The 27,876-nt window shown below is 38.2% G+C and overlaps 2 protein-coding genes across 28 annotated transcripts in view; one reads left to right on the top strand and one right to left on the bottom strand.

Moving 5' to 3' along the window:
* Positions 1-4,147, bottom strand: part of REXO5 (RNA exonuclease 5) — a 46,275-nt gene extending 42,128 nt beyond the window's left edge. For 5 of the 7 annotated variants that reach the window (XM_082362453.1, XM_082362456.1, XM_082362454.1 and 2 more), the window contains exon 1: positions 3,577-4,108. In XM_082362453.1, the coding sequence (XP_082218579.1) occupies positions 3,577-3,717 (141 nt within the window). In that variant the 5' untranslated portion in view covers positions 3,718-4,108. Of the gene's footprint in view, positions 1-3,576 lie in introns of all 7 variants that reach the window. The other 2 variants (XM_082362451.1, XM_082362449.1) reach the window with 2 other exon arrangements.
* Positions 4,102-27,876, top strand: part of ERI2 (ERI1 exoribonuclease family member 2) — a 68,052-nt gene continuing 44,277 nt past the window's right edge. For 3 of the 21 annotated variants that reach the window (XR_014236100.1, XR_014236101.1, XM_082362479.1), the window contains exons 1-8: positions 4,106-4,278; positions 6,593-6,660; positions 6,747-6,830; positions 7,369-7,496; positions 8,148-8,304; positions 9,697-9,797; positions 10,272-10,353; positions 15,668-15,756. Coding sequence is in view for 16 of the 21 variants with exons in the window: in XM_082362479.1 (XP_082218605.1) it covers positions 4,190-4,278; positions 6,593-6,660; positions 6,747-6,830; positions 7,369-7,496; positions 8,148-8,304; positions 9,697-9,797; positions 10,272-10,353; positions 15,668-15,756 (798 nt within the window). In the remaining 5 variants the exon portion in view is untranslated. The other 18 variants (XR_014236103.1, XR_014236104.1, XM_082362478.1 and 15 more) reach the window with 17 other exon arrangements.

Raw genomic sequence — 27,876 nt, 5'->3', positions numbered from 1 at the left:
AGCTTAGGGACAAGTGCCTTGAGCTCTCTAAGACTAAGTTTTTTCATTTACAGAATAACTACAATCCTACCTCATGAGATTACTGGGAAGACCAATGAGGTACATTGTAAGTGCAATGTACTGAGGCCAGTGCCTGACATACCCTAAGATAAGTACTTAAACCAGGTATTATTATTATTATTATTGCTATTTTCCCCTGTGACTGTTTAAAGCTAATGTTGAACACTTATTATTAGTCATTTATAGTTCTGAGCACTTTATATCTATTAAATCATTTAATTCTTAAGTCTTCTCAAGTGGGCACTACTGTTATCCCCATTTTACAGATAAAGAAATGGAGGAACAGGTAAGTGGCAGAACCAAGACTAGAATGCAAGCTACAGATAAAGAAATGGAGGAACAGGGGCTTCCCTGGTGGCACAGTGGTTAAGAATCCGCCTGCCAATGCAGGGGACATGGGTTCGAGCCCTGGTCCGGGAAGATCCCATGTGCCACGGAGCAACTAAGCCCGTGCACCACAACTACTGAGCCTGCGAGCCACAACTACTGAGCCCATGCTCCACAACAAGAGAAGCCACCGCAATGAGAAGCCCACGCACCACAACGAAGAGTAGCCCCCGCTCGACGCAACTAAAGAAAACCTGTTCGCAGCAATGAAGACCCAACGCAGCCAAAAATAAAATAAAAAAAAAGAAATGGATGAACAGATAAGTGGCAGAACCAAGACTAGAATGCAAGCTACAGATAAAGAAATGGAGGAACAGATAAGTGGCAGAACAAAGACTAGAATGCAGGCTGCAAAGCCCAAACTCTTTTCATCTCTACTTTATATGTTTCCCAAGGGATTATACTTTACATTGTTTTGTAACCAACTCCCGCCACCAAGAAAAAAAAAAAGACAGAGAGAAAAAAATTGGGGCGTTCCCTAGCAGTCCAGTGGTTAGGACTAGGCGCTTTCACTGCCATGGCCCAGGTTCAATCCCTGGTCAGGGAACAGAGATCCCGCAAGCTGCGTAGCGTGGCCAAAAAAAATAATAATCTGTAAATATCTTTCCATATCTGTTAAACATAACAAAAGTCAATTTTAATAATAGTCCACTCTTTCAATTTACTTAAAACTTATAATTTATTTGAAAAAAATTCCCTATTGATGACACTGTTGTTGTTTTAAAAAATTATGAACAATATTATGATAAGCATCCTTGTACACCTATTTTCTCAGGATAAATTCCTGGTCAAAATAAGCATGTATATCTTATATTCTGACAATATTGCTAACTCCTGAAAGAATATACCAATTTATATTTACCAAACAAAACTATATGATATTGATAATGTATGAGTAAGGAATCTATGTGGCAGTGAGTAATCATGGTTGCCGAACATGCGATGTCAGAGCCTGAGCAGGGTGAGGAGGGCATCCTATAGGGGAGAAAGCCCAGGACTAGGGGTAGGAACCCAGGATATATATGCAGGACAGTGGCCCAATGTGAAGTGTCAAAGCCTAAGCGGTATGAGGAGGGCATCCATGCAGTGGCAACTGGAGAGCAGTGAGGCTGGCATCAGATGTCAGAAATTGTTTACAGTAAGGAGGGCATCAATGCTGAGGGACAAATAGGGCTGTCACCGAATTCAAAGCCTGAAAAGGGTGTGGGTGTCCATGTGAGAAGGATGAGGGTAGTAGCTTGTCAGAGCAGCAATGAAGGCATTCACATAGGAGAGTGACCTGGTATAAGATGCAGAATGACAAGGGCCCAAGCAGGGTAAGGAAGGTGTGAGGGTGTAGGGCAATGGCAGCAATGGGGGACTGATCAAATATACTAAGATAATGGGAGTCAGGTTTCTCACTGTTATATAAGGAAGTTATAAATATGAAAAGGGAGAAAACTAGAATGAACCCTGTGGAATTGGATTGGAAGTAGAGATATTGATATGAATTCAGTTTTTCAATGTGTATACAGAAAAATATTTAAATGTAAACATACGTATGTGTGTATAAACTTATACACAGATATTTCCTAGCTCTCTTTTTGGGATTAGTGACATACCAATAGCAATAAACACATCTAGCACCCAGATCTTGATTTCTAAATGTCACTCTCCACTAAAAAGAACTAAGTCTCCTGGAAGAAGTGGCTGATTCCAGGGCTGGGGCAGGGAAAGCACAGAAGAGTCTGGAACATCTTTGTGTGCCAGAAAAATAAGGAAATGCTCAAGCATGATGGGGTCATGTTAAAGGGACACAGAAGCTAGCTTAATGGCCAAATCTGGGATATTTTGAGCAGCAAAATAAATACAGTAATGGATTATAACTCAATGAATAAAATAGGTATCCACAAATTCATACTAATAAAAAAATGAATAAACTGCAAGTTTAATGAGGAAGCATCTCCCCACAAAATAACAGAGAAAAAGAGTAACTTTAGAGAAGTTTAGCACACACGTTCTTAATCAAGTTATCAGGGTTAACACCACCAGTAATGGGACAAATCAAACTTGTGTACAACCTGATAAAATACAAGACAACAGAATATCACTTCTGTGATATTCCTGCCAAAGATGTATAATCTGAATCTAATTAATGAGGAAACAAACAAACCTAACTTCTACAAAATAGCTGGTCCAGGATTCTTCAAAGGTAGTAATGTCACAAATGTCAAAGAAAAGACTGAACAGTTGTTTGGATTGAAGGAGACATGACAACTAACTGTAACACATGATTCTAGACTTGATCTTATTGCTAAAAAGGACATTATTAGAACAACTGGAGAAACTTGAATGGGGTCTGAGTATTAGATGGTAGCAATATAGCCATGTTATTTCCTGATTTTGATGGCTGCATTTTAGTTATGTAGATTGTTTGTAGGAAATATGTAAACACTAAAATATGGGTGGGGGGAGGCATTCTGTTAGCAACTACAGTACTTTCAAATGTTGGCTGGGGGGTAGTTTTTGATACTGTCCTTGCAAATTTTCTTTAAGTTTGTTTCAAAATAAAGTGATGAGATTGTCAACTTCCTTCGACTTTCCACCGCGTTAACCTTTAAAAAATTGCTTTGCCAATCGGATAGGGCAAAAAAAAAGAAAAAGGAATCCCATTTAAAAAACGTTTTCATAGCACTAATTCCCTTCTGTATAACTGATTTATCATTATCTATTGTTTATCTTCTTTCTCTCTCCACTAGAAAGGTAGTAGCGATCTCTGTTTATTCACTGATGTACCCCAAGTGCCAAGGAAGACAATAGAAATCTGATGACTAAAGGGATGAAAGGCATTATTTAGCTCTCAATAAATGATAGAGATGATCATCAATCTTATTCCCCTCTGGGAATGTAAACTGCACGAGGGCAGGGGATTTTGTGCTTTTATGCACTGGGATACTTCCAGAAGCTAGAGCAATTCCTGGCACACAGAAGACTTCAATAAATATCTGTTGAACGAACATGCTTCCCGTGTGCCAGGCACAACACCTGTTTTAAACCGCCAATATCAGCCCTAAGGTATGTGGTATTGTATTATCATTTGGGAGCTCCAAACTGCCTCGGGCCGCCCATTCGGGATCCCCCGTTGCTCACCTTGGCCTCGGGCTGCTGCCTCTCCTCAAGATCCCAACGGTCTCTCATCACCTCAGACGCCCCGACCGGCTTATTCGGGACCCGCCTCCTCTTCCTGCCCTTCTTGGGGGTCCTCCCGGTCCTTTCCTTCTCTGGCTCCATGAGCCTGTGGAGAAAGATCGGTTAGAGATGAGAAAACCACGACGCCCAGATGGCCCGGGCCGTCTCCTGAGTGGGGAGCACAAGGGCTTCGACAGCCTACAACCCTCCTCAGATCTTCTCCTTAATTCAGTTTACGAAGCGCTCCCCGCCCGCCGCGGAAAGAGGGTGCCAACGGTCTTCCCCGTTAACGCGGCGCAGAAAACCACGCCGCACCAAGCCAATCGGCTTTACAGTCGACGCCAGAGGCCGGATTCGATACGCTTCCCCAACCGCAAACTCGCCTCCGCCCGTTGGAAAAGAGGGAAGGGGGGCGCTATCTAGCTGCTTCCCTGCTAAAACCACTCCCCACCCCACAGATTCCCCGAAGACGCGGAAGAGAAGCAGGGCGGAGAGCACCACAACCCCAGCAGCTGCCTCAGCCTTGGGCGGAGCCGACCGCTTCGCTGCCTCCTCAGCGGCGCGCGGCGTTTGAATGGGCCGGAAGTGGGAGTACAGCGACTTCCGGCAGTTGGGCTGTGAAGAGAAAGGAGCGTCGGGAATGGCGACCAAGAGGCTTGCACGGTACGCTAGGGGGCTCCGGGCGGCGCGGGGGTCGGTCCCGGTCCGGCGCTGGCGTTCGCGTCAGAGTGCGCAGTGTCAGCCTCCGTTCTCTGCAGCTCGGGCGTCCCAACCTGTTCTGGCCGGCCCGGGCTGAAAGGTCTCTGCCTGGACCTCAGTCTCGAGCCTCAGGCAGCCCTCTGCGCGAGCGTGGAAGGACCAAGGCTCTCGACTCTGTGCCCTTGAGCCACAGTCTGCTTATACCAGGCTTCGGGAAACTATTAAGAACGACCCTGGAGGGCCGTTCGGAGGTCGCAGGGAGCCCGGACCGCACTCATCAAGCCGTTCACCCCACCACTTACTCGTGATCCGTTTAATTCACAGGGAGAATCATTGTGGCCTTTTTCCTCATTCTTGGACACGCTGTTCACGTTTGTGATTAATAGAAGCAGTATAATGCATTAGTGAATAGCATGGGTTTCACAGTTGGATGATCCTGGGTTCACAGACGTAATATGTGTTTTCTGGCAAATTGCTGAGTTCGTTTTCTTATCCATTAAATATAGGTAGCAAAAGTGACTACTTTGTACAGTTGTTGAGGATGAAAGGAGGTCACCATCTTAGTTCAGTGCCTACTATGTAGTAAGCGGTCAGTAGGTGTTAGCCATTATTCTCAACTCCCCATCACAGGTCAAACAAAAAACTAGAACAGGAGGTGTCTACCTAGTTAAACTCTACTTAGCACAGTAGTTTTGTCTCAGGGCACTTAGGACCTCAGTAAGCATGTAAGCAGTTAGGGTAGGGGTTCCCTGGAGAAAGAGAACCAGGCATGGCTTTCTTAACATAACAGAAGCCATTTTTGGCCGAAGCCATTTTGTAATCTAAGCCTGGACACAATGCTTGTCCTTGAAGAGGTCTCAGTAAGTAATGATCTTAAAGGAACAAAAGAATGCAGAAACAAACGACTGTTAGGCAAGAGAAGCAAGAGTGGCAAAGATAATATATTAGTTGTAAAGACCACTGGTTCTGGGAATTCCCTGGTGGTCCAGCGGTTAGGGCTTCACGCTTCCACTGCAGCGGGCACGGGTTCGATCCCTGGTTGAGTAACTAAGATCCTGCAAGCCACGTGGTGCGGCCAAAAAAAAAAAAGACTCCTAGTTCTGTTTCAGTGGTAAAGATTAGCCTGAGACGCTCAACCACCAGATCAGCTGGAACCCAAGGGATGTTGATGTTGACCTTTTTTGACCCTCTTGACTTCTATCAGCTAAAGCTTGGAATCTTTCATGAATATGCATGTACCCTTAGCTGAAAACTTCCCCAATTTTGTAGTTGAGAGAAACACTGCTTTGGAAAGGATCCCCGCTGTTCTACTTCCTTGCTGCACGTAATAAATCCTTCCCTCTCCTGCTCTTTTTTTTTAAAATTAATTTATTTTATTTTATCATTTATTTTTGGCTGCGTTGGGTCTTGGTTGCTGCACGCGGGCTTTCTCTAGTTGTGGCGAGCGGGGGCTACTCTTCATTGCGGTGCGCTAGCTTCTCATTGCTGTGGCTTGCCTTTGTTGCGGAGCACAGGCTCTAGGCGTGTGGGCTTCAGTAGTTGTGGCACGCGGGCTCAGTAGTTGCGGCTCACCGGCTCTAGAGCACAGGTTCAGTAGTTGTGGCGCACGGGCTTAGTTGCTCCGCGGCATGTGGGATCTTCCCGGACCAGGGCTCGAACCCGTGTTCCCTGCACTGGCAGGCGGATTCTTAGCCACTGAGCCACCAGGGAAGAACCCCTTCTCCCACTCTTTGCCTTGGTTGTGTCTTTTGGCTTGACAGCCACCAAGAGGGGAGCACAGTTTTCAGGTAACAAGCTCTTCCCTTTCTGTGGACTTAGCATATTGCCCTTAAGGATCCTTTATCATATATTACCTTTCAGTAGTTTGCTATGGATATCTAGTTTCTTTACCCAGATATTTTAAGCTCCTAGAAGACTGGACCTGCCCTGTCTCCTCTCAGCTGTGCTGTACACATAGCAAGGGCTTGAAAAATGCAAAAGCAAAAATAACTTAGCTTTTCAATGCATCTTTAAAATCACTTGAGTTCCTCAGTATTACTGTAAAATAAGGGGAGCACAAATAATTGGTCTAAGTTTACAAATATGCACTTTGAGGCCCATGCAGGTAGAATGACTGCTAAAGTCAAAAGAGTGCAAAGAACCAGTCTAGTTCAATTTCCTCTCAATCACAATACATTAATCCATTAATAATGAGGGTTATACCATCAGTTTGTTAGCTTATATAAGCAGGAGTATGAATGAGTTTGTTGAGCATACCTGGATTGTTTTACATTTTTAGGCAGCTTGGATTAATTAGGAGAAAGTCAATTGCACCGGCAAATGGAAATCTAGGAAGAAGCAAATCTAGTAAGTAGTGTGCTTCATTTCTTTATTTTCTGTAGCCTTGCATTTTTAACACTGGTAAAACATAAGGACACTCTGATCTTTTGCAGAGCAGTTGTTTGACTACTTAATTGTCATTGATTTTGAGTCGACTTGTTGGAATGATGGGAAATGCCACCGTAGCCAGGAAATAAGTAAGTCTGAACTTGACTGCGAATGGCCAAAGGTAACACTAGATAAGTTACTTTAAAGTTTATAGATATAAAACAGTTAACAGTTAAAGAAAACAAAATGATCTATGAATTGGTAATTTACTATAAAATCTGACTTGACCAAAAAACCCAAAAACCTAATACCTAAATGTGTCATCATATAAAATAATTGTTTTAGGATTGTATACAAAATCTCAATTGCATAGAAACTGAAAAAAACATAATGCCTTTGCAAAAAGAAGTATGTTTCAATTTTCATATGGTCTTCATATTTAATTATGGAAATATATTCAAGAGTTTTAAGTAGATATACCTGTAACTTTAATAGTTTGACTTATTCTTTGGCATAACTTTAACCATTACATTACACTGCTTTGTTCATTTTAATATGCTTTTACTAAAACAATGATTTTTTAATAATGAGTGCTATATGATGGTAATATATATTTAATTTAGAGTGATTGCAGCATTAATTTAACAATTGTATATTCAAGTGTCAATTGATGATTCTTTCATGTAGTTGAATTTCCAGCTATATTGCTAAACACATCAACTGGAGAGATTGAATCTGAGTTCCATGCTTATGTTCAGCCTCAGGAGCATCCAATTCTTTCTGAATTTTGCATGGAACTAACAGGCATAAAGCAGGTATGCCCTTCTCTTTTCCTCACTTCTCTTCTCATCCTCCCACCCCAACAAAAAACAAGCAGGCGAGATGCAGCTATTAAAATTCAGAAATCAGTTTCAAAAAGAAAATAAAAGCTATATGCCATTTGGAATTAGATTTATTCACTGTTAGGAGAAATAATGTCCCCTCCAGAAGCCCATTGGAATCTTTAAAAATTAGAAAGAATTGGACTTCCCAGTGGTTAAGACGCTGTACTGGCGGTCCAGTGGTTAAGACGCTGTACCTCGAGGGCACAGGTTCGATCCCTGGTCAGGGAACTAAGATCCCACGTGGTGTGGCCAAAAAAAAAAGAAAGAAAGAATAGTGTTATAAAGATGTATATCAATTTCCATATTTTATGGAAATTAAGTGACATCAAATTTCTGTCGCTCGAGATGTATTTATTGTATTTCTGTGTGATTTAGATTGATCAACCGAATTTTTCTTACCTTGCAGAATTCTAACCATTATATTATTTCTCTCCCATGTGTTTTAACATCTTTTCACTAGATGAACTCTTTGCCAGTTAGAACTTCTTCTTTTTTGTTGTATATCCCCCCAACACTGCCTACTTATGTGCTCAATAATTATGGAATTCTGTTGTTGAATTCAGATTTTATGACTCTATTCAGGCTCAAGTTGATGAAGGAGTCCCTCTGAAGATTTGCTTATCTCAGTTCTGTAAATGGATTCAGAAGATTCAGCAACAGAAGAAAATTATTTTTGCTACTAGGGTTTCAGATATTTCTACCTCTGAAGTAAAATTATGTGCATTTGTTACTTGGTCAGGTAAAAAAAAAATGTTGTATCTATCAATCATAAATGAGTAGTGTTGCCACCATGTAATTCTTTATCTCTGGTAGGAATTATACTTGTTAGCTTCCTGGGCCACGAAAAGAAATCTAAGTGTCTAGCAGATGTTAACCAAGAAAAGTAAATTTATTCATATTTTAAATTTTTTAAATGCCTTAAAAATTTAAGCCCTAACTTTAAAGAATCTTTCTAGACTGCTCCTCTCTGTTCTCCTGAATCCAGGCAAAGACTGGTGAAAACTCTTAGCATGCTATTTTCTACAACTTTGAAAAAAAAGAGTCCCTATTCAACTCACAACCTTTGCTTTTATACTTTCACACTTCTAATGTAGACATCAAGGGAAAAATGGGCCATTTAAAGTAGACCTTTTCTATGCCCATGTTAGAGCATTCCCGTTAATAGTCATTGATAGCAATGCTGTGCCATTGATAGCATAGCACTGATAGTCTTGGGTCTGTATGATCAGGCCACTCAAGATGGCTGTTCTCTTGTTCTTTGTACATCCCCTGATTGACCAGTCCCTGCTTTACTTACACCCTACTCACATGACTGACCTCCCCTCTTAATACATACTTGCCCCTGGCCCCAGCTAGTGATTGTTCTAATCTTTAGATCAGAATATCTCCACCATGATAGCTTATCAAAGGGGCATAAGGGCTGGCTCCTCAGCTGGTTTCCCTGGGAACTCATGAGCCAACCTGATGTCAGTTCCCCCTGTGACTGGTAACACTTAGCAGAAGACTGCTGCCATCTGCTTCACGTGGTGGAGTGTCGCTCTAAGACCTTGCTTCAGACATGTATGTTCCCCCTGTTCATTAAATCCTTGATGTCTGTGTCACTGATTCGGGCTCTTTATTCTGTTGTGAGGTTGGGCAAGTACAGGGCTTGCAGGCCTGTGGGGTATAGCCCAAAAGGGTCCCTGTAAGATGTTTGGTTTCTCAATTACATTAATATTTTCTAGAATGTTGAAAGCAGATAATCTTTTCCATCTAGACCTTGTAATGTGACACCTTACTCTTCTTTCTGAAGTATCAGTGTGTTTTAGTGGGTTATTAAGAAATCATTTTGAAACTTAGTTACCAACCTAATTTCTTAATAGTAAGTTATGAATAATTGTTAGATATTACCAGGGCAATTAAATTTTACTCTTCTTTTATATATTATATAGTATGTTATATATACCATATGTAGTATATATTATATTTAAAATATAGTATACTATTATAGTATAATATATGCTTTCATATATTATTCTAAGTCCTGCTATTCTGTTTTATATCATCTTTCACCATTTTATTTGTAAATGATAGCATAAGTAAAAACTGCTGGCATCATTGACTTTGTTCTATTTTAATATACTTAATGCAGACTGGGACTTGGGGGTTTGCCTGGAGTATGAGTGTAAAAGAAAACAGTTGCTGAAACCTGTGTTCCTTAATTCTTGGATTGATCTCAGAGTAACTTACAAGGTAAGGGTCAAAGATGGGGGCATGTTCACTTTCTTTCTGTTGAAAGATGATTAAACTTTATCCCACGCATGGGTATGAGTTTCTGCAAACAAAATATTTTGCTTTGAAACATTCACATAAATACTTTTCTTAAAATATATAGAACAACACAAAAATAAGCACATTCCAAATCTAATAGAATAAAAATTATGAGAAGTAAATGGTTAATACCTAGCCCCTAAGGGACTTCCCTGGTGGTCCAGTGGTTAAGACTCCACGCTCCCAATGCAGGGGGCCCAGGTTCAATCCCTGGTCAGGGAGCTAGATCCCACATGCCACAGCTAAAAATCCCACGTACTGCAACAAAGATCCCGTGACTAAGACCCTGCGCAGCCAAATAAATAAATATTTTTTTAAAAAAAAACTTAAAAAAAAAATACATAGCCTTTCAAATAGTAATCAATTTTTAAGACATATTGTCTTTTATTTGACTAGATTTTCTATAGGAGAAAACCAAAAGGACTAAGTGGTGCCCTGCAGGAGGTGGGAATAGAATTCTTGGGACGAGAACACTTTGGTTGGTATAATTTAAAATTTTATTATGTAAGTCATTCTATCTTTATACAATCTTTCATTTGAACTTCATTTTTTGATGATGTCATTAACAAAGAATATCCTTCAGCCTGAAAAAAGCCCTAATCTATACAATTCAAATTGTTTCCAAGATTTTCAAATTACCACTTTCATAAAATATTGTAAGATAAAGACTGTCATGTAGTGGCTTTCTACTTGCTAAAAAGAATGAAAAGAATTAGCCGAATCAAATGGAGATTATAAACAAATGCCCAAATAATACAGTGGACTAGGGAAAAAACTGAACAAGGCTATTAGATTACTCATAAAACATGGTCCCTACAGAATGTTGGTCATATATATTTTTTTATTTTTAATTTTGGAATATAGTTGATTTACAATGTTGTGCTAGTTTCAGGTGTACAGCAAAGTGATTCATATATACATATACATATATTCATTCTTTTTTAGATACTTTTCTCATATAGGTTATCACAGAATATTGAGTAGAGTTCCCTGTGCTATACAGTGGGTCCTTGTTTGTTATCTATCTTATATATAGTAGTGTGTGTATGTTCATCCCAAGCTCCTGATTTATACCTCCCCCCAATGTTTCCCCTTTGGTAACCATAAGGTTTTTTCGATATCTGTAAGTCTGTTTCTATTTTGTAAATAAGTTCATTTGTATCTTTTTTTTTAAATTAGATTCCACATATGACCAGTATCATACGATATTTTGTATTTTTCTGTCTGACATACTTCACTTAGTATGATAATCTCTAGGTCCATCCATGTTGTTTCAAATGGCATTATTTCATTCTTTTTTATGACTGAGTAATGTTCCACTGTATATATGTACCATGTCTTCTTTATGTATTCCTCTGTTGATGGACATTTAGGTTGCTTCCATGTCTTGGCTATTGTAAACAGTGCTGCACTGAACATTGGGGTGCATGTATCTTTTCAGATTATGGTTATCTCTGGATATATGCCCAGGAGTGGGATTGCTGGATCATATGGTAGTTCTATTTTTAGTTTTTTAAGAAACCTCCATACTGTTCTCCATAGTGGTTGTACCAATTTACATTCCCACCAACAGTGTAGGAGGGTTCCCTCTTCTCCACACCTTCTCCAGCATTTATTGTTTGTAGACTGTTTGATGATGGCCATTCTTACCGGTGTGAGATGATACCTCACTGTAGTTTTGACTTGCATTTCTCTGATAATTAGTGATGTTGAACATCTTTTCATGTGCTTTTTGGCCATCGGTATGTCTTCTTTGGAGAAATGTCTATTTTGGTCTTCTGCCTATTTTTCATTTGGGTTGTTTGGGTTTTTTTTGACATAGAGCTGCTTGAGCTGTTCGTGTATTTTGGAGATTAATCCCTTGTAGGTCGCTTTGTTTGCAAATATTTTCTCCAATTCTGTGGGTTGTCTTTTTGTTTTGTTTATGGTTTCCTTTGCTGTGCAAAAGCTTTTGAGTTTAATTAGGTCCCAATTGTTTATTTTTGTTTTTATTTTCATTACTTTAGGAGGCAGATCAAAAAAAATATTGCTGCAATTTATGTCAAAGAGTGTTCTGCGTAGGTTTTCCTCTGTTTTATAGTATCCAGCCTTACATTTAGATCTTTGATCCATTTTGAGTTTATTTTTGTATACGGTGTTAGAGAATGTTCTAATTTCATTCTTTTACATGTAGCTGTCCAGTTTTTCCAGCACCACTTATTGAAGAGACTGTCTTTTCTCCATTGTATATTCTTGCCTCCTTTGTCATAGATTAATTGACCATAGATGCGTGAATTTATTTCTGGGCTTTCTATCCTGTTCCATTGATCTATATATCTGCTTTTGTGCCAGTGTAATACTGTTTTGCTTACTGTAGCTTTGTAGTATAGTCTGAAGTCAGGGAGCTTGATTCCTCCAGCTCCCTTTTTCTTTCTCAAGATTGCTTTGGCTCTTCAGGGTCTTTGTGTTTCCATACAAATTAAAATTTTTGTTCTAATTCTGTGAAAAATGCCATTGATAATTTGGTAGGGATTGCATTGAAACTGTAGCTTGCTTTGGGTAATATAGTCATTTTGACAATATTGATTCTTCCAATCCAAGAACACAGTATATCTTTCCATTTGTTTGTGTCGTCTTTGATTTCTTTCATCAGTTTCTTATAGTTTTCTGAGTACAGGTCTTTTGTCTCCTTGGGTAGGTTTATTCCTAGGTATTTTATTCTTTTTGATGCAATGGTAAATGGGATTGTTTCCTGAATTTCTCTTTCTGATCTTTTGTTGTTAGTGTATAGGAGTGCAAGAGATTTCTGTGCATTAATTTTGTATCCTGCATCTTTACCAAATTCATCAATGAACTCTAGTAGTTTTCTGGTAGTATCTTTAGAATTTTCTATGCATAGTATCACATCATCTGCAAACAGTATCAGTTTTACTTCTTCTTTTCCAATTTGGATTCCTTTTATTTCTTTTTCTTCTCTGATTGCCGTGGCTAGGACTTCCAAAACTATGTTGAATAGAAGTGGCAAGAGTGGACAGCCTTGCCTTGTTCCTGATCTTAGAGGGAATGCTTTCAGCTTTTCACCATTGAGAATGATGTTAGCTGTGAGTTTGTCATATATGGCCTTTATTATGTTGAGGTAATTTCCCTCTATTCCCACTTTCTGGAGAGCTTTTATTATAAATGGATGTTGAATTTTGTCAAAAGCTTTTTCTGCATCTATTGAGATGACCCTATAGGGTTTTTTTTTTTTTAACTTTTTATTGTATACTGGAGTATAGTTGATTAACAATGTTGTGCTAGTTTCAGGTGTACAGCAAAGTGATTCAGTAATACATATACATGTGTCTATTCTCTTTCATATCCTTTTCCCATTTAGGTTGTTACATAATATTGAGCAGGGTTCCCTGTACTATGCAGGAGGTCCTTGTTGGTTATCCTTTTTAAATGTAGCAGTGTGTACATGTCAATTCCAAACTCCCGAACTATCCCTCTCCCCACTCACCCCTGCCAATCATAAGTTTGTTCTCTAAGTCTGTGAGTCTGTTTCTGTTTTGTAAATAAGTTCATTTGTATCATTTTTTTTTAGATTCCGCATATAAGTGATATTTGATATTCATCTTTCTCTGTCTGACTTACTTCACTCAGTATGAAAATCTCTAGGTCCGTCTATGTTGCTGCAAATGGCATTATTTCATTCTTTTTAATGGCTGAGTAATATTCCATTGTATACATGTACCACATCTTCTTTATACATTCTTCTGTCGATGGACATTTAGGTTGCTTCCATGTTTTGGAAACAACGCTGAACATTGGGGTGCATGTATCCTTTCAGACCATGTTTTTCTCCAGATACCTGCCAGGAGTGGGATTTCACGATCACATGGTAGCTCTATTTTTAGGTTTTTAAGGAACCTCCATACTGTTTTCCACAGTGGCTGCACCAATTTACATTCCCACCAACAGTGTAGGAGGGTTCCCTTCTCTCCACACCCTCTCCAGCATTTATTGTTTGTGGATTTTTTGATGATAGCCATTCTAACTGGTGTGAGGTGATATCTCATCATAGTTTTGATTTGCATTTCTCTAATAATTAGGGATGTTGAACATCTTTTCATGTGCCTCTTAGCCATCTGTATATTTTTTGGAGAAATGTCTATTTAGGCCTTCTGCCCCTTTTTTGATTGGGTTGTTTGTTTTGCTGATATTAAGCCACATGAGCTGTTTGCAAATTTTGGAGACTAATCCCTTCTCCGTCACATTGTTGGCAAACATTTTCTCCTAATCTGTGGGTTGCCTTTTCGTTTCGTTTATGGTCTCCTTTGCTGTGAAAAAGCTTTTGAGTTTAATTAGGTCCCATTTCTTTATTTTTGTTTTTATTTCCATCATTCTGGGAGACAGATCAAAAAAGATATTGCTGCGATTTATGTCAGAGCGTTCTGCCTATGTTTTCCTCTAACAGTTTGATAGTGTCCAGTCTCACATTTAGGTCTTTAATCTATTTTGAGTTTATTTTTGTAAATGGTGTTAAAGAATGATACTAGAGACAAATGAAGACAAAAGCACAACAATCCAAAACCTACGGAATGCAGCAAAAGCAGTTCTAAGAGGGAAGTTTATAGCAATACAGTCTTACCTCAGGAACCTAAAGCAACTAGAGAAAGAAGAACAAACAAAACCTGAACTTAGTAGAAGGAAAGAAATCATAAAGATCAGAGCAGAAATAAGTGAAATAGAGAAGAAGAAAACAATAGCAAATATCAGTGAAACTAAAAGCTAGTTCTCTGAGAAGATAGACAAAATTGATAAACGTTTAGCCAGATTCATCAAGAAAAAAAGGGAGAGGACTCAAATCAATAAAATTAGAAATGAAAAAGGAGAACTTACAACTGACACCACAGAAATACAAAGGATCATAAGAGACTAGCAACTGTATGCAGATAAAAAGGACAACCTGTAAGAAATGGACAAATTCTTAGGAAGGTACAACTTCCTAAGTTGTACCTTCCTAAGACTGAACCAGGAAGAAACAGAAAATATGAACAGACCAATCACAAGTAATGAAATTGAAACTGTGATTAAAAAACTCCCAACAAACAAAAGTCCAGGACTAGATGGTTTCATAGGTAAATTCTATCAAACATTTAGAGAAGAGCTAACACCTATCCTTCTGAAACTGTTCCAAAAAATTGCAGGGGAAGGAAAACTCCCAAACTCATTCTATGAGGCCACCATCACCCTGATACCAAAACCAGACAAAGATACCACAAAAAAAGAAAATTACAGGCCAGTACCAGTGATGAATACCTGCTCATGGGTCTCCTATGGGTGACTGCTATTCACACACTCCTGAGACAGTGGGGGCAGGGCTTGGCACCTGCTCTCGGGTCTTGTATGGGCAGGTGGTCTCCACGCATTCCCAGGACAGCAGGGGCAGGTTTGGTGGCTTCTTGTGGCCTTCCTAGGGGTGAGGGTTATCCACGCACTCCTGGGACCGCAGGGGCTGGGCCTGGCATCTGCTTGTAGGTCTCCTATGGGCAGCCGCTCTCCGTGCACTCCCTGGACAGTGTGGGCAGGACTCGGTCATATATTTTCGAACTGTCTAACAAAATTTCACCTCCTCCTCTGTAAATGTGAGAAATCTTTCATTGGTAAGGCTGCCACAGCTTTCTACAAGACCATTTTTTATGATTAAAATTAGTAGATGATCAGAAAACCAACAGTATGTTCCAATGTCTGCTTAAGTGGTGGTATTTTTTGCTATATTTCTTTACACTGGTACCACTAAGTTCAGTGTTTGATATCTCTTTCCTCAGGGTTGGATGATTCTAGGAATACTGCCCTTCTTGCTTGGAAAATGATTAGGGATGGTTGCTTAATGAAAATTACAAGGTCCTTGAACAAGGTTAGTGGTGTCTTACCTCTTTATTCTGTTATTTCAAACTCCAGAAGTAATCATAGGCAAGTTGAAATGTAGATGTCATGTATGCAATCATTTATAAATCAATGATGACATTTTTCTTTTTTGTCATACAATGTGTACTAAAGAAATTATGAATGCAGAATGTCTAAAGCTGTTGGATTTGTCTATGAAATCATAGGTTCCCACTAAGAGGAATCCTAACATTTTCACCAGAAATTTGAATATGGATCAAGTTGAAGAAATATCAGCCTGCAACAGTAGCATTCATGATCCCAGCATATATGGTGGGGAGCCTAAAAATACAATAAAATCCTACGAGGAAGTTCAAATGAAGTCAGTTGGTGTGAATTTTCCTATAAAGGTACAGCAAGATCAGTTACAACTAAAGGGCAATGGAAAAGCAGGTCTTCAGAATGTCAAAAGCTGTTTATCTCTTTTTAATACTGAGTCCTGGACCTCTCTGGGGCAGTTACAGTCTTCCAGTTTGAATACACCTATGCAGAAGCAAATAAACCAACATCTTGCATTTAATACCAATTCTGAGTCTTCAACAGTTGGTTCAGAATTGATACTTGTTTCAACTACCATTTCATCTGTTAATAATGTTTCTGATATGGAAATGAGTTCTGCTCTTGATTGTTTACCTATGTTGGCTGATTGGGAGGATGTAGCTTTACTGCCACCATCTCAACCTGAGCAGAATATATATTGTATGCCTCCCATTAGTGACTCAAACTTAGACACTTCACTTAATTCTGGAGAAAGATTAATGGTTTTAGAAAAATCTGAGATGTTAAGTCAAGAAAACTTTGGAGGCACAGAAGAAACTCCTCAAAAATCTGATACCTCTAAGTCTATTGTATATAAGAGTCCACATACTACTATTTATAATATAAAAGAAGCCAAAGATCCAGGTTCAGATGCTTTTGACTTTAAGTTACCTGAATGTAAATCAAGTAGCTTCAACAGTGTTAATGCCAATATGTCTCATCCTTTAGTTTTGGGGAAACATCCTCTTCATTTAGGTGGTGCTAAGAGGAATCCATCCAGTCCCCTACCTTTCCCACCAGCAAAAAAACAGACCTTCACTATTCATGAAGAAAAGCCTACGTCATCTAATGGCTCCCCAGGGGGAAGTTCTTCCAGGAAGGTTCTCCCTTCTATCTTAACTTCTACAGTTAATGTACAAGATCCTTGGAAGGGTGGGAAAATAACACCTCCTTTATGCAAGTGTGGCCGAAGATCTAAGAGACTTGTTGCTTCTAATAATGGACCGAACCATGGAAAAGTCTTCTATTGTTGTCCTATTGGGAAGTACCAAGAAAAGAGAAAATGTTGTGGTTATTTCAAATGGGAACAAACACTTCAAAAGGAGAGAGCCAACAGCATAGTTCTGTCTCATTCCCCAGGGGGACTCACTTTTAACTCTCCAGAAACAAGCCATATTTGTGACAGAAATGTAGATTTTTCTACTAAAAATTCATTGAGACTCAGACCTTCAATGAGGAATTGACTTTTTTTTTACATGTAAACTATGTTTTTAGCTCAATGTGACTTTTACTGCAGTAAAGAGAAAAAAAATTTGTATAGGGCTACAAGTTGTGAGGACATAGTGTATCTGAGCTCTGTAAGCTACACTGAGGCTATTCAACACATTCTCACACACACACACACACACACTGAAAATAGAAAAAAGAATTTCACAGGCTTCTAATTTCATTGACCAGTTATCTAATTTGTCTTCTGTTCATGTATGAATCCTGATTGCCCCTTGAATTCCCACACATTATGAGTATTCTGATAATGTCTTATACTATTTTATTTATATTTCATATATTAACCCATGCCAAATTTATCATACTTTTTTGAAGAACCACAAATGAAATACTTGGTAAACTGTATTTATTAGATTAAATATAATAAGCAGCAATACTAGTATATGATATCCTTGTTTCTTTTTATTGAATTATAATTGCCATGCAATATTATATTGGTTTCAGGTGTACAACATATGATATCCTTCTTTTACAGTTAGACCTTGAAACAAATTTTAAACTATTTTTAATTGTTTGAATAAAAATGTGACCAATAAAAATCACTAGACTGTTTTCAATTATGATAATCTAATATTTTAAGTTTTTCTAAAAACTTTTATAACTTTAGTTTTATTTCAACCCTTGAAAATTGGTTCTGATTTGTATGTCAACATATCAGAAGAATTATTCAACTAAGATTTGAAATCCAACAGGTCAGAGATTTGGTTCAGAAACGCTTCTATACTATATGTTTAAAAATTCCTCGGCAGCTGATGGTATTCTATTTATGTTACCAAATTATAAGAACATTGACACTAATGCAGAGGAATTTACTCAATATTTTATTTCAGAATTTAGCCTATGATGTTATAACCACAAGATATTTTATTTATTTATTTATTTATGGCTGTGTTGGGTCTTCGTTTATGTGCGAGGGCTTTCTCTAGTTGGGGCAAGCGGGGGCCACTCTTCAACGCGATGCGCGGGCCTCTCACTATCGCGGCCTCTCTTGTTGCGGAGCACAGGCTCCAGACGCGCAGGCTCAGTAATTGTGGCTTACGGGCTTAGTTGCTCCGCGGCATGTGGGATCTTCCCAGACCAGGGCTCGAACCTGTGTCCCCTGCATTAGCAGGCAGATTCTCAACCACTGTGCCACCAGGGAAGCCCCACAAGATATTTTAAATTGATTAGTTTATAAGCATACTGTTACATTTTTAAATCACCTTTTCATAATCTTGTGGTTTTACTGAGCCTTATTTTATAGATACCATGATAAGTAATGAATTTAAATTGTTTCCCATTCTTTCTTCCTCAGTTCATTTCTTTTTGTCTTCCCACTAATAGTCTTTGGCAGCTCTTGAATAAATTCTACCTGTAGATATCAAGGGAAGAAAATTAGCCCAGAAGTTTTCATCTTTAGACAAAGTCAATTATATAAAAGTTCTATTATGAACTCTAGGTGAAAGAATCAGGACACCCATTGGGGTGGGTTTTTGGTAACAACCAAAAAAGGGAGAGGGGTATTGTTGAGGATATTTTTCTTGATATTTAGTACAGTAAGTCCCCTACACACGAACCTTCAATTTGTGAACTTTCAAAGATGCGAACGTGCATCTGGTTCCAGCAAGGAACCCGAACCTGTGCCATCAGCATCAGGCCTGAGTGAAATTGCAGCTTGCCCTCCGCCTCCTATTGCTGACAATCCTTCAACTCTACCTCTTCTCCCTCCTCCAGTCAGTAACTCTTTTTGCCTGTTCACTCGAGGCCAGCCCCTGTATGCCAGCTGTTGTACTGTACTACTGTACTTTTCAAGGTACTGTACTGTAAGATTAAAAATGTTTTCTTTATTTTTTGTATTTGTTTTATGTATTATTTGTGTGAAATGTATTATAAACCTATTACAGTACAGTACTCTATAGCCGATTGTGTTAGTTGGGTACCTAGGCTAACTTTGTTAGACTTAACGAACAAACTGGACTTAATGAACATGCTCTCCAAACAGAACTTGTTCGAATATAGAGGACTTACTGTATTTACTATAAGTCAGGTAAGCCAAATGACCCAACAAATTAGTTTAAGGGTTTCATTTTAATCTCAAAGATTCTGATTCTTATCCGTGTCATTAGTTTAGTTTGGAATATTTGGTATAGCATGTTTGAGGAGAATGTTCATTAAAATGGAAAAGATAAACAGCTGAAAATTTCCAGAATACTAAGCAAATATTGTTCATAATCAGAATACCTGCCTTCCTGGGATATTTGTAAGGTGCTGTAGTTCTTTTTACACGCTCGTGAATCTCCTTCTTCAGTTGTTCTTGATCGTTTGACTTCTAATCAGGGTTCAGAACAATAAAAGCCTTTACTACCTAAAATAAATATTTGAACACCAGGAAGATGAGTTGTATATTCTTATGTTTTAGTGTGTCTTTTCTTTCTCTTAACTTGGGAATCTAATCTAAATACCTAATGGGGTGGGCCAAAAGGTTTATTAGGGCCTGATCCCAGCTCTATGCTCTTAAGCCAGCCAGTTGACTCCCACACCTAGATTTTGTATCTAATACGAGAGCTTCTGGAACCCCTGCTTTGATTATGATCTATACTTGAACCTTCTCATCTAACTACATCTTAAACTCTACTTTCTGACCTGTTTCTGATCATCTCTGCTCTTGACTTCTTGCCTCATCTTTTATCTCCTTCGAAAAAGTTTTCTTTTGGAAACTTGGTAATGCACTAAGCACAGTCTTTTATATAACAACCCAGCCTGATCTAGTCTAGCTCATAGGTCACCACCCTCAGTGTGGCCCTAATAAACAGTATTCTCATGGGTTTGCCATATCCTTATTGAAGGGAACAGTTCACTGAGTGAGACTGTCCACTCTTTATTCCATAGACATTTCTGTTGATGCAAGGCTATGAAGATTCCAGCAGTCACTTTGCTATTGCTCTGAACCATTTACCTGGCCTTCAGTAACAAGAGTAAAAGTGGTAATGGTCCTTGCTCTATAATTGGCAGAAGACAGGGAAGACTTCATCACTTCATGCTCACAAATCCTGTTCCCCAAAGTTCACCCTTCCTTGAAATGTTTTAGAAAATCCTGCCCAGAAATTTTGGACCTTTACTGGAGAAGACAGAGGCCATTCCTCATGTGTAGTCCCCTTCAAGAGTGTATTGGAATTCTAAATGTTCTCTCCTGGGGCACTGCCAGCACTGCCATTTACTGCCTTCCCTAGAGGCAGAACTCTAGGTGAGTCAATTAGTATGCACCACCAAATCCAGAATACCAGCCTAGGGTTTGCCATGGAATGATGCTGCCTTGTGGGCATAGTTCCAGGAGAGTCACCTGTAAATTTTATGATTAAATATTCTGCACTTAAGAGGCTTAAATCTTTTTGAATTCACAGATTCATGTATCTAGCTTGAAGATAAGTTGGCAACATTACCTATCTACCTTGGTCTGGGAGTAAATAGTTGATCAAAAATGGATTATTTGAAAGACTAAGTCACTCAGGACAACTAGTTAGTGAGAAGTGAGGACTTGCAGTTATAAAATTTTCAAATTTTGGTCATTGCTTACCAGTGTGCAGTTTTATAACATTTTATGAGCAATTATTTATTTCTGTCTTTACCAAAACACCTTGAAAATTTCTAAATTACATGTGCCATGGAGCAGTTGTGTGTGTATGCATGTATATAATTTTATCCTATCCATTTTTCGACATTTCATAGAATTTAATCGTATTTATGCCTGCTCTATTTCTTATCAACATTTTTATGAATAAAAAAAATTATCCTTGCTATAAGTGAATTGTTCAAAGGCAAATTATTTTAAGAACTAGTGTCTAAATACTGGTTTGCATATTGATGACTTGTACACTTTGGGTAAAGTCTAATTTATCTTTATAAAAGTCTTTATAAACCATTACAGAAAATGATAAATTATTAAGGAACAATCTAACATGGTTAAGAGCATGAACTCTGAAGTCAGACAACCTGGGTTCAAGTCACACTTTGCATGTAATCTCAGGCAAGTTAGGACACCTCTCTCTGCCTCAATTTCCTTCTCTGCAAAAGGAGTTTGTGAGGATTAAATAAATTAACATATGTATAGGGCTTATAACAATACCTGGAACATACTAAGTCATTAAAAATATTAGGTATTAGTTGTAGTAATTTCTTTTGCACAGAATTTCAGAGAAACTTTGAAGCCCACTTATGGATTTTAGGTTAAAAAAATCTTGTACTTCTACAACTGCAACTAATACCTAATATTTTTAATGACTTAATATGTTCCAGATGTTGCTATAAGGCCTATACCTTTGTTAACTTATTTAATCCTCACAAACTTTTTAAGAAATTAAAAATCATTTTCAATTCTATTCTCCAGAGAAAACCAGCGAAGTGGTATAAATTATTCCTGTTTTTTCCCAATACATTTATACGTAAAAATTGAACCATGCTATACATTACAGCTTTGAATCCTTCTCTCTTAAAATTTTTTTATTGAAGTGTAGTTGATTTACAATGTTGGGTTAGTTTCAGGTGTACAGCAAAGTGATTCAGATATATATATAGACTCATGAAACCCTACTGGTGGAGTTCAGAGAAAAGGGACAAACTTCAATAATCATTGAATCTGTTCCATACTCTCATTACCTGGAATATTGGAGGTCCTGCCTGGCAAAGGGGGACTGAAGAGTGGCATGGAACCTTTAAACCCAAACTACCACATGATCAGCCCCAACAAAAGTGAGTTTTCAGGACTACTGTCTTATTCATAGTTTATTTCCTGAACCCTCTACTTACTGACTGAGCCAGCCTACTTCTGGTTACTTAGTTCCTGTCTCAGACCTTGCTCCCATTCCTGATATCTGATGCCAGCCTATCCTCCTCAGCTACACCAGGGTCCACGTTGGTTTCCAGACCTTCTGGGTAAAAACTTGAGCCTTCTACCTGACTTCTGGCACCCTATCCTGGTGTGAGCCTGGGTTGCTGGCATTCACACCGTCTTTGCCCCAGCACTCCATGGAAAGGATTCAAATTCTTTATAGTATGTATTTTCAGTCTCATTCTGTAGCAGTTCTCTCTGATTAGCATATTTCTATCTGACTTGCATATTTAGTAATGAGTCTCTAACTTACATAGTGAATGAATCATTTGGATAATTCTGTTTCAATGAACTACTGTTTAGAAGTATGTTAGACTGCCAACAAACTATAAGGTAGAGACGAATCAGTTCTCTTACCTCTCCTCTGATGGGGTCTGGGCTGCTGATGACAGCTAACTCTGCAAGTGCAGAATGCTCAATCAGGGCACTTTATCTCAAACGGTCCAATTCATTAACTGGGAAACAAAACATATGGCAGGAATTTGTAAAGGTGAGCAAAAGGTTAACTCCAGAATACTTACAATCTGTTAACACAAACATATCCACAGACGAAAATTACCCAGAGGATAATATGATATCATCCACTCTTGCAACAAACTAGAAATGTCCATCCATATAGCCCCATCCCCAGTGATACAGAAATTGCCTCGTAGAGTTGAAGCTGTTTCTGTAGGATTATCCTATAAAACTAATAATTAATATTATTTTGAATGTGATTCTTCAGTTGGATTTTTAAGTATTTAAGGAGAAAGAAAAGTTTGGTGTTTTTGAGAATCCTTAGAATGAAGAGGAGCAAGCATGGGAAATAGGGATGAAAGTCTAGCATTGAGCCAGCCCAATAATCAGAAAGGTAAACTGTAATTACAAAGACTAGGCATGCTGCCATCCTGAGAATTTTCTTAGATTGGTCACAAAGTAAACATTGCAGGCGCTCAGAGGAGAAGGCTAAATAAGTCTTTTGCTAATTGGTTAATATCTAAACACTTGCAGGAAAAAAGAGAAGTCAATACTCAGAGTTAAAAGAAAGTACCTAATGAGTCAACAGAGAGGGGTTTTTTTGTGTTTGTTTTGTATTTGGTTTCGTTTTACACAGAAGTAGAGAATTGATTCTGTAAGTTTAGCAGGAAGAAAAAGGAAGTATTTTTACATTATGTGAAATCCACTGACAATTAGAACCTGGGCCTTTGATTATACTGAGGTAAACTTTTCTCTAATTTGTATACTGTAATTAGAGATGAAAGTATGTTTGCAAACAGTAAGGAGCTTGGGAGAAAGAAAATTACTTAAGCTCACTGCACCATTCTCTGTCTCTCTCACTCCTTACATGAAGGGAAACCACTAATCAGATTTCAGGAAAATTATTGGGTACTGATTTACAGCAGAGAGGATTAATGATATTAAGAGGGCTGTCTTCTTTCTAGGGCCCCCTTCCTCTTGCCTTCACGGGGTTGGAGCAGTGATCTAGCCTGGGGAGACCAGCGTGCCCTTCTCTAATAAGCATTTGGGTATTTCTTCAGTTCCCTGTCTGAGGGATTACTGTTCAGGACAATAAATCTCTCAAGAAAAGGCTGAATACCTATCCTAGGTGTATTTTGTGGCAAATAGAGATAGTTACCAAGCACTTTTGAGAAATAAATAGAAAATGAGATGTTATTTAATAAGTCTCTTACCACATAATGTGTAAAAAGGTGAAATGGTTGGTTAGGTAGAACTCGAATGCCAATATCTCCTTCTTGTCCAGGTGGTAGAACATTGCCATCTACATCTAAAATTTAGAGTGAAACAGAATAATTTATTTAAGGGAGTATTTATTTAATGCCACATCTGAAATCTTTGCTTTGCATGTTTTGTTTTGTTTTTTGCCATTTAAGAATGCAGACTTCAGAAAAATTTTAAGTATACTTTAAATTCCTAAGAGAAATGTATTTATTTAAATTCTTACTGCAAAATATATTGTAAAATGCAGGTTAGCAAAATGTGAAAGAAGAATAAAATTTTTCTTTAATTCTATCATCCAACAATAATCCCATTTTGGTAATATCCTTTGAGATGATATAGACATAGAAAAAAATAGGATCACTTTATAATATTAGTGTTTTGCAACCTGCTTTTATCATTTAGCAACATATCTTAATTGTCTTTTCCTTTCAAATAAATATTTCATTACTGGTTTTCAAACTTTGTGAAACAAACAAAATCTTACTTTAGAAGCCCAATATGAGTAAGCAGGAAAAGGGGAATGTTCTCTGGCTGAGACAGTGGTGGGTAATCCGAAGCCTTGCTCTCTTATCCTCTCGTGTTCTCTGAAGTACCTAATAGTAGCTAGCATCCTAAATAATAAATGCTAATGCTCTAACTACTTTATATGTACTATCTTCTTTAGTCCTTATAACAGCCATATCTCGTTAGGAGTATTATTATGCTCATTTTGTATACGAGGAAACTGCAGCGCAGAGAGTTTACGTAGCGCCACAGGGAATGATTGAGCTGGAATTCAAATCTCAGCAATCACACTCTAGATCCTATACTTTTCATCATTATACTTCTCTGTGGAATCTCTCCAGGGAGTTCAATCCATTTTCTAAAAATCCAAATAAGCATTTCTCAGATTGATTGCTCATCTCATATACCAGGTTTTGCTCTTACTTTTAGCTGTTTCTAAATATGAAAACTCTACTCTGCTTTTATATACACCCTTCAAACCTGAGATGTAGCTTGTTGGAAAATAAGGGTATGATATTTATCTGGCCCTTTCCAGAAGGAAAAGCGCTTATGTCCCTAACGAGAAACTTGAAAGGCATTATAAATGTTAACTTATTTTTAAATTCTTGCAAATAAAAAAGTATAAATTCCCACCCAGTCATCTAAAGAATTATTTGGTTTCAGGTATCAAGAAGAGATATGTTAAAGAGTTCTAATTACTTAACACAGACTACTATTTAATAGATGGGAAAATAGATAAAATATTCTTTCTCTGGGGACAATCTAATTCCTCATTGTTCAAGGGGGTCCTAGAATGTTTAAACATGCAAATTATGAGCTTTGATCTTTGAAGTTGCAAAAATCTGATATCCAGCTGGTTAGAGTACATCCCCGGATGTCAGAATGTCACTAAAGATGCTCTTAGCTAGGTAGGGAGGGGCCCAATAATAAAAGCCCATGGGAAAGAGTTAAAAATGAAGGTGGCTGCATGAGGGAAATGCAAAGCAAAACTACAATGAGATGCCATCTCACACCTATTAGTATGGCTACTATCAAAAAACCAAAATAACAAGTGTTGGCAAAGATGTGGAGGAATTAGAACCCTTGTGCACTATTGGTGGGAATGTAAAATGTGGAAAAACAGTATGGCAGTTTCTCAAAAACTTAAAAATAAAATTACCATATGTATAAATGATTCACTTTGCTGTACACCTGAAACTAACACAACGTTGTAAATCAACTGTACTCCAATAAAAATTAAAAATAAAATAAAATAAAATTACCATATAATCCAGCAGCTCCACTTCTGGGTATATACTCAAAAGAATCAAAAGCAGGGTCTCAAAGAGATATTTGTATACCCATGTTCATCACAGCATTATTCACAATAGCTAAAATATGGAAGCATCCCAAGCACTCATCAATAGACGAATGAACAAGCAAAATGTGGTATATATATGTATACACAATGGAATATTATTCAACCTTAAAAGAAAGGAAATTCTGACACATGCTACAACATTGATGAACTTTGAGGACATTATGCTAAATGTAATAAGCCAGTTACAAAAAGACAAATACTGTATGATTCCACTTATACATAGTACTTAGAGTAGTCAAAATCATAGAGGCAGAAAGTAGAATGGTGATTGTGAGGGACAGGTGGGAAGAGGAATTGAGGAGTCGTTGTTCAATGGATATAGAGTTTCAGTTTTACAGTATGAAAAGAATTATGGAGATGGATAGTGGTGACACCTGCACAACATTATTTAATGTGGTATTATTTAATACCACTGAATTGTGTACTTATAAATGGTAAAAATGGTAAATTTTAAGTTATCTGTCTTTTACCACAATAAAAAGAAATTCGGTTAATTAAGTGAAAGTGGAGATGCTCATTGGGGATGTACTGTTCCTCTTGGCCACACAATTTTTGCATTCAAAGATAGCTGCTCCAATAAATCACTGGGCTTAAATGAGTGGGGAACTGGTGGTACATTGCAGTTGGGATGGCTGTGAGTACAGCTATGCCTGTGAGACTCTGATAGCATGTTGGGAATTGTCATCAAGAGAAAACATCCGTGTGAAATGCCAACTTTTGATTACTTGTAATGCAGATATGATAATGCTTAATTATCAGTATTTCTTTCTTGACCTAAGGCAGCCTATTAACCAATGAACTATTGTTAAGTCTTTTTACAGAATGTAACCAATGCTGCTCTACCATCTCTTCTTAGAAAAGTTTTTCAAAGGAAAGGAATTCCAGGGAGAGGTGAATAATAACAGCGCCTATCTTTTGAACTTTATTATGTGCCAAGCACTTTGCTATGCTCTTTAGAAATATTACCTCATTAATCCTCACTAGAAACCTATGAAATCAGTTCTGTTATTATTAGGGTTACCAACCATCTTGATTTGCCCGTGACTAAGGCAGGGGGGTGTATCCTCAGGATGTACTACTTTCAGGACTAAAACTAAATAAGTCTCAGGCAAACTGGGACAAGTTCACCCTGGTCCCTGTTTTACAAATAAGGAAACAGACTTTAACAGCTTAACCAAAGATACTCAGCTAGTGAATAGCAGAGCCAGACCAAAACCATCAGGCAATCCTACCTTTAGACAAGTTTCCGTAGCACAGTGAAAGTGAGGGAAAGGAACCAGCATCTGGTTTATTCCATAAATAGTGACATCAGCAATCAATCTCATCTAAACTTTCTCAAACTTACCTGATTATAAGAATTACCTGAGGTGTTATTTAAAACACAGATTTCAGCATCCCACCCTAAATTTATTGAATCAGGCTCTCTAGAGAAGGAGCCTGAGAATTTGTATTTTTGACAAGTACCCATGTGATTCTTTATGATCAGATAAGCTTGGGAAACATTGGTCTAATCTACAGCTAACCCTCAGTGAAGATTGAGTCTAAGGTCTCTGTAAACTCATCCATTTTGTGTTTTTGTTGCTATTGTTTTCTTCTATGTATTAGTGTAAGTTCCTTTGGCTATACTTAGCTTTGGCTGGGTTGATCCTAGAACAAGTCTAACCCTGTACAAAGTGTGCTGATGGGATAATAGGATGCCCCCTAGGGATCAAGTGATGAAAATGGCAGTGGTTACATGACAGCCAGGAACTGGCCAGGCAGGCTTAGGAAGAGAGAGAGAACGCTGCAACCATTGTAAACTGTAGCCTCTTTTGGCCTACTTGACCCTTTTAGGAGGTCTGGAGCTCCCTAACCAGAAGGGGCAGTGTAGTGTCACAGTTAAGAGTATGGATACTGGAACCAGATTCCTTGGGATTGAATCTCAGCACTAGCAGCTACTAGCTATGTGACCTTGGGTGAGTCTTTAACATTTCTGGGCGTCTTCTGTAAAACGGTTCTAATATTGCCATGTCTCTCATAGGTTCCTTCTGGAAATTAATATTTATAAAATGCTTAGAACTATTTGGCATAAGAACTGCTTTTGAGAGAAAAAAAGAGAC

This window comes from Balaenoptera borealis (genome assembly GCF_965194805.1).
Source record: "Balaenoptera borealis genome assembly, chromosome: 16".
Lineage (NCBI taxonomy): Eukaryota > Metazoa > Chordata > Mammalia > Artiodactyla > Balaenopteridae > Balaenoptera > Balaenoptera borealis.
Note: the sequence above shows the minus strand (reverse complement) of the source record. Positions and strands in the feature narration are given on the sequence as shown.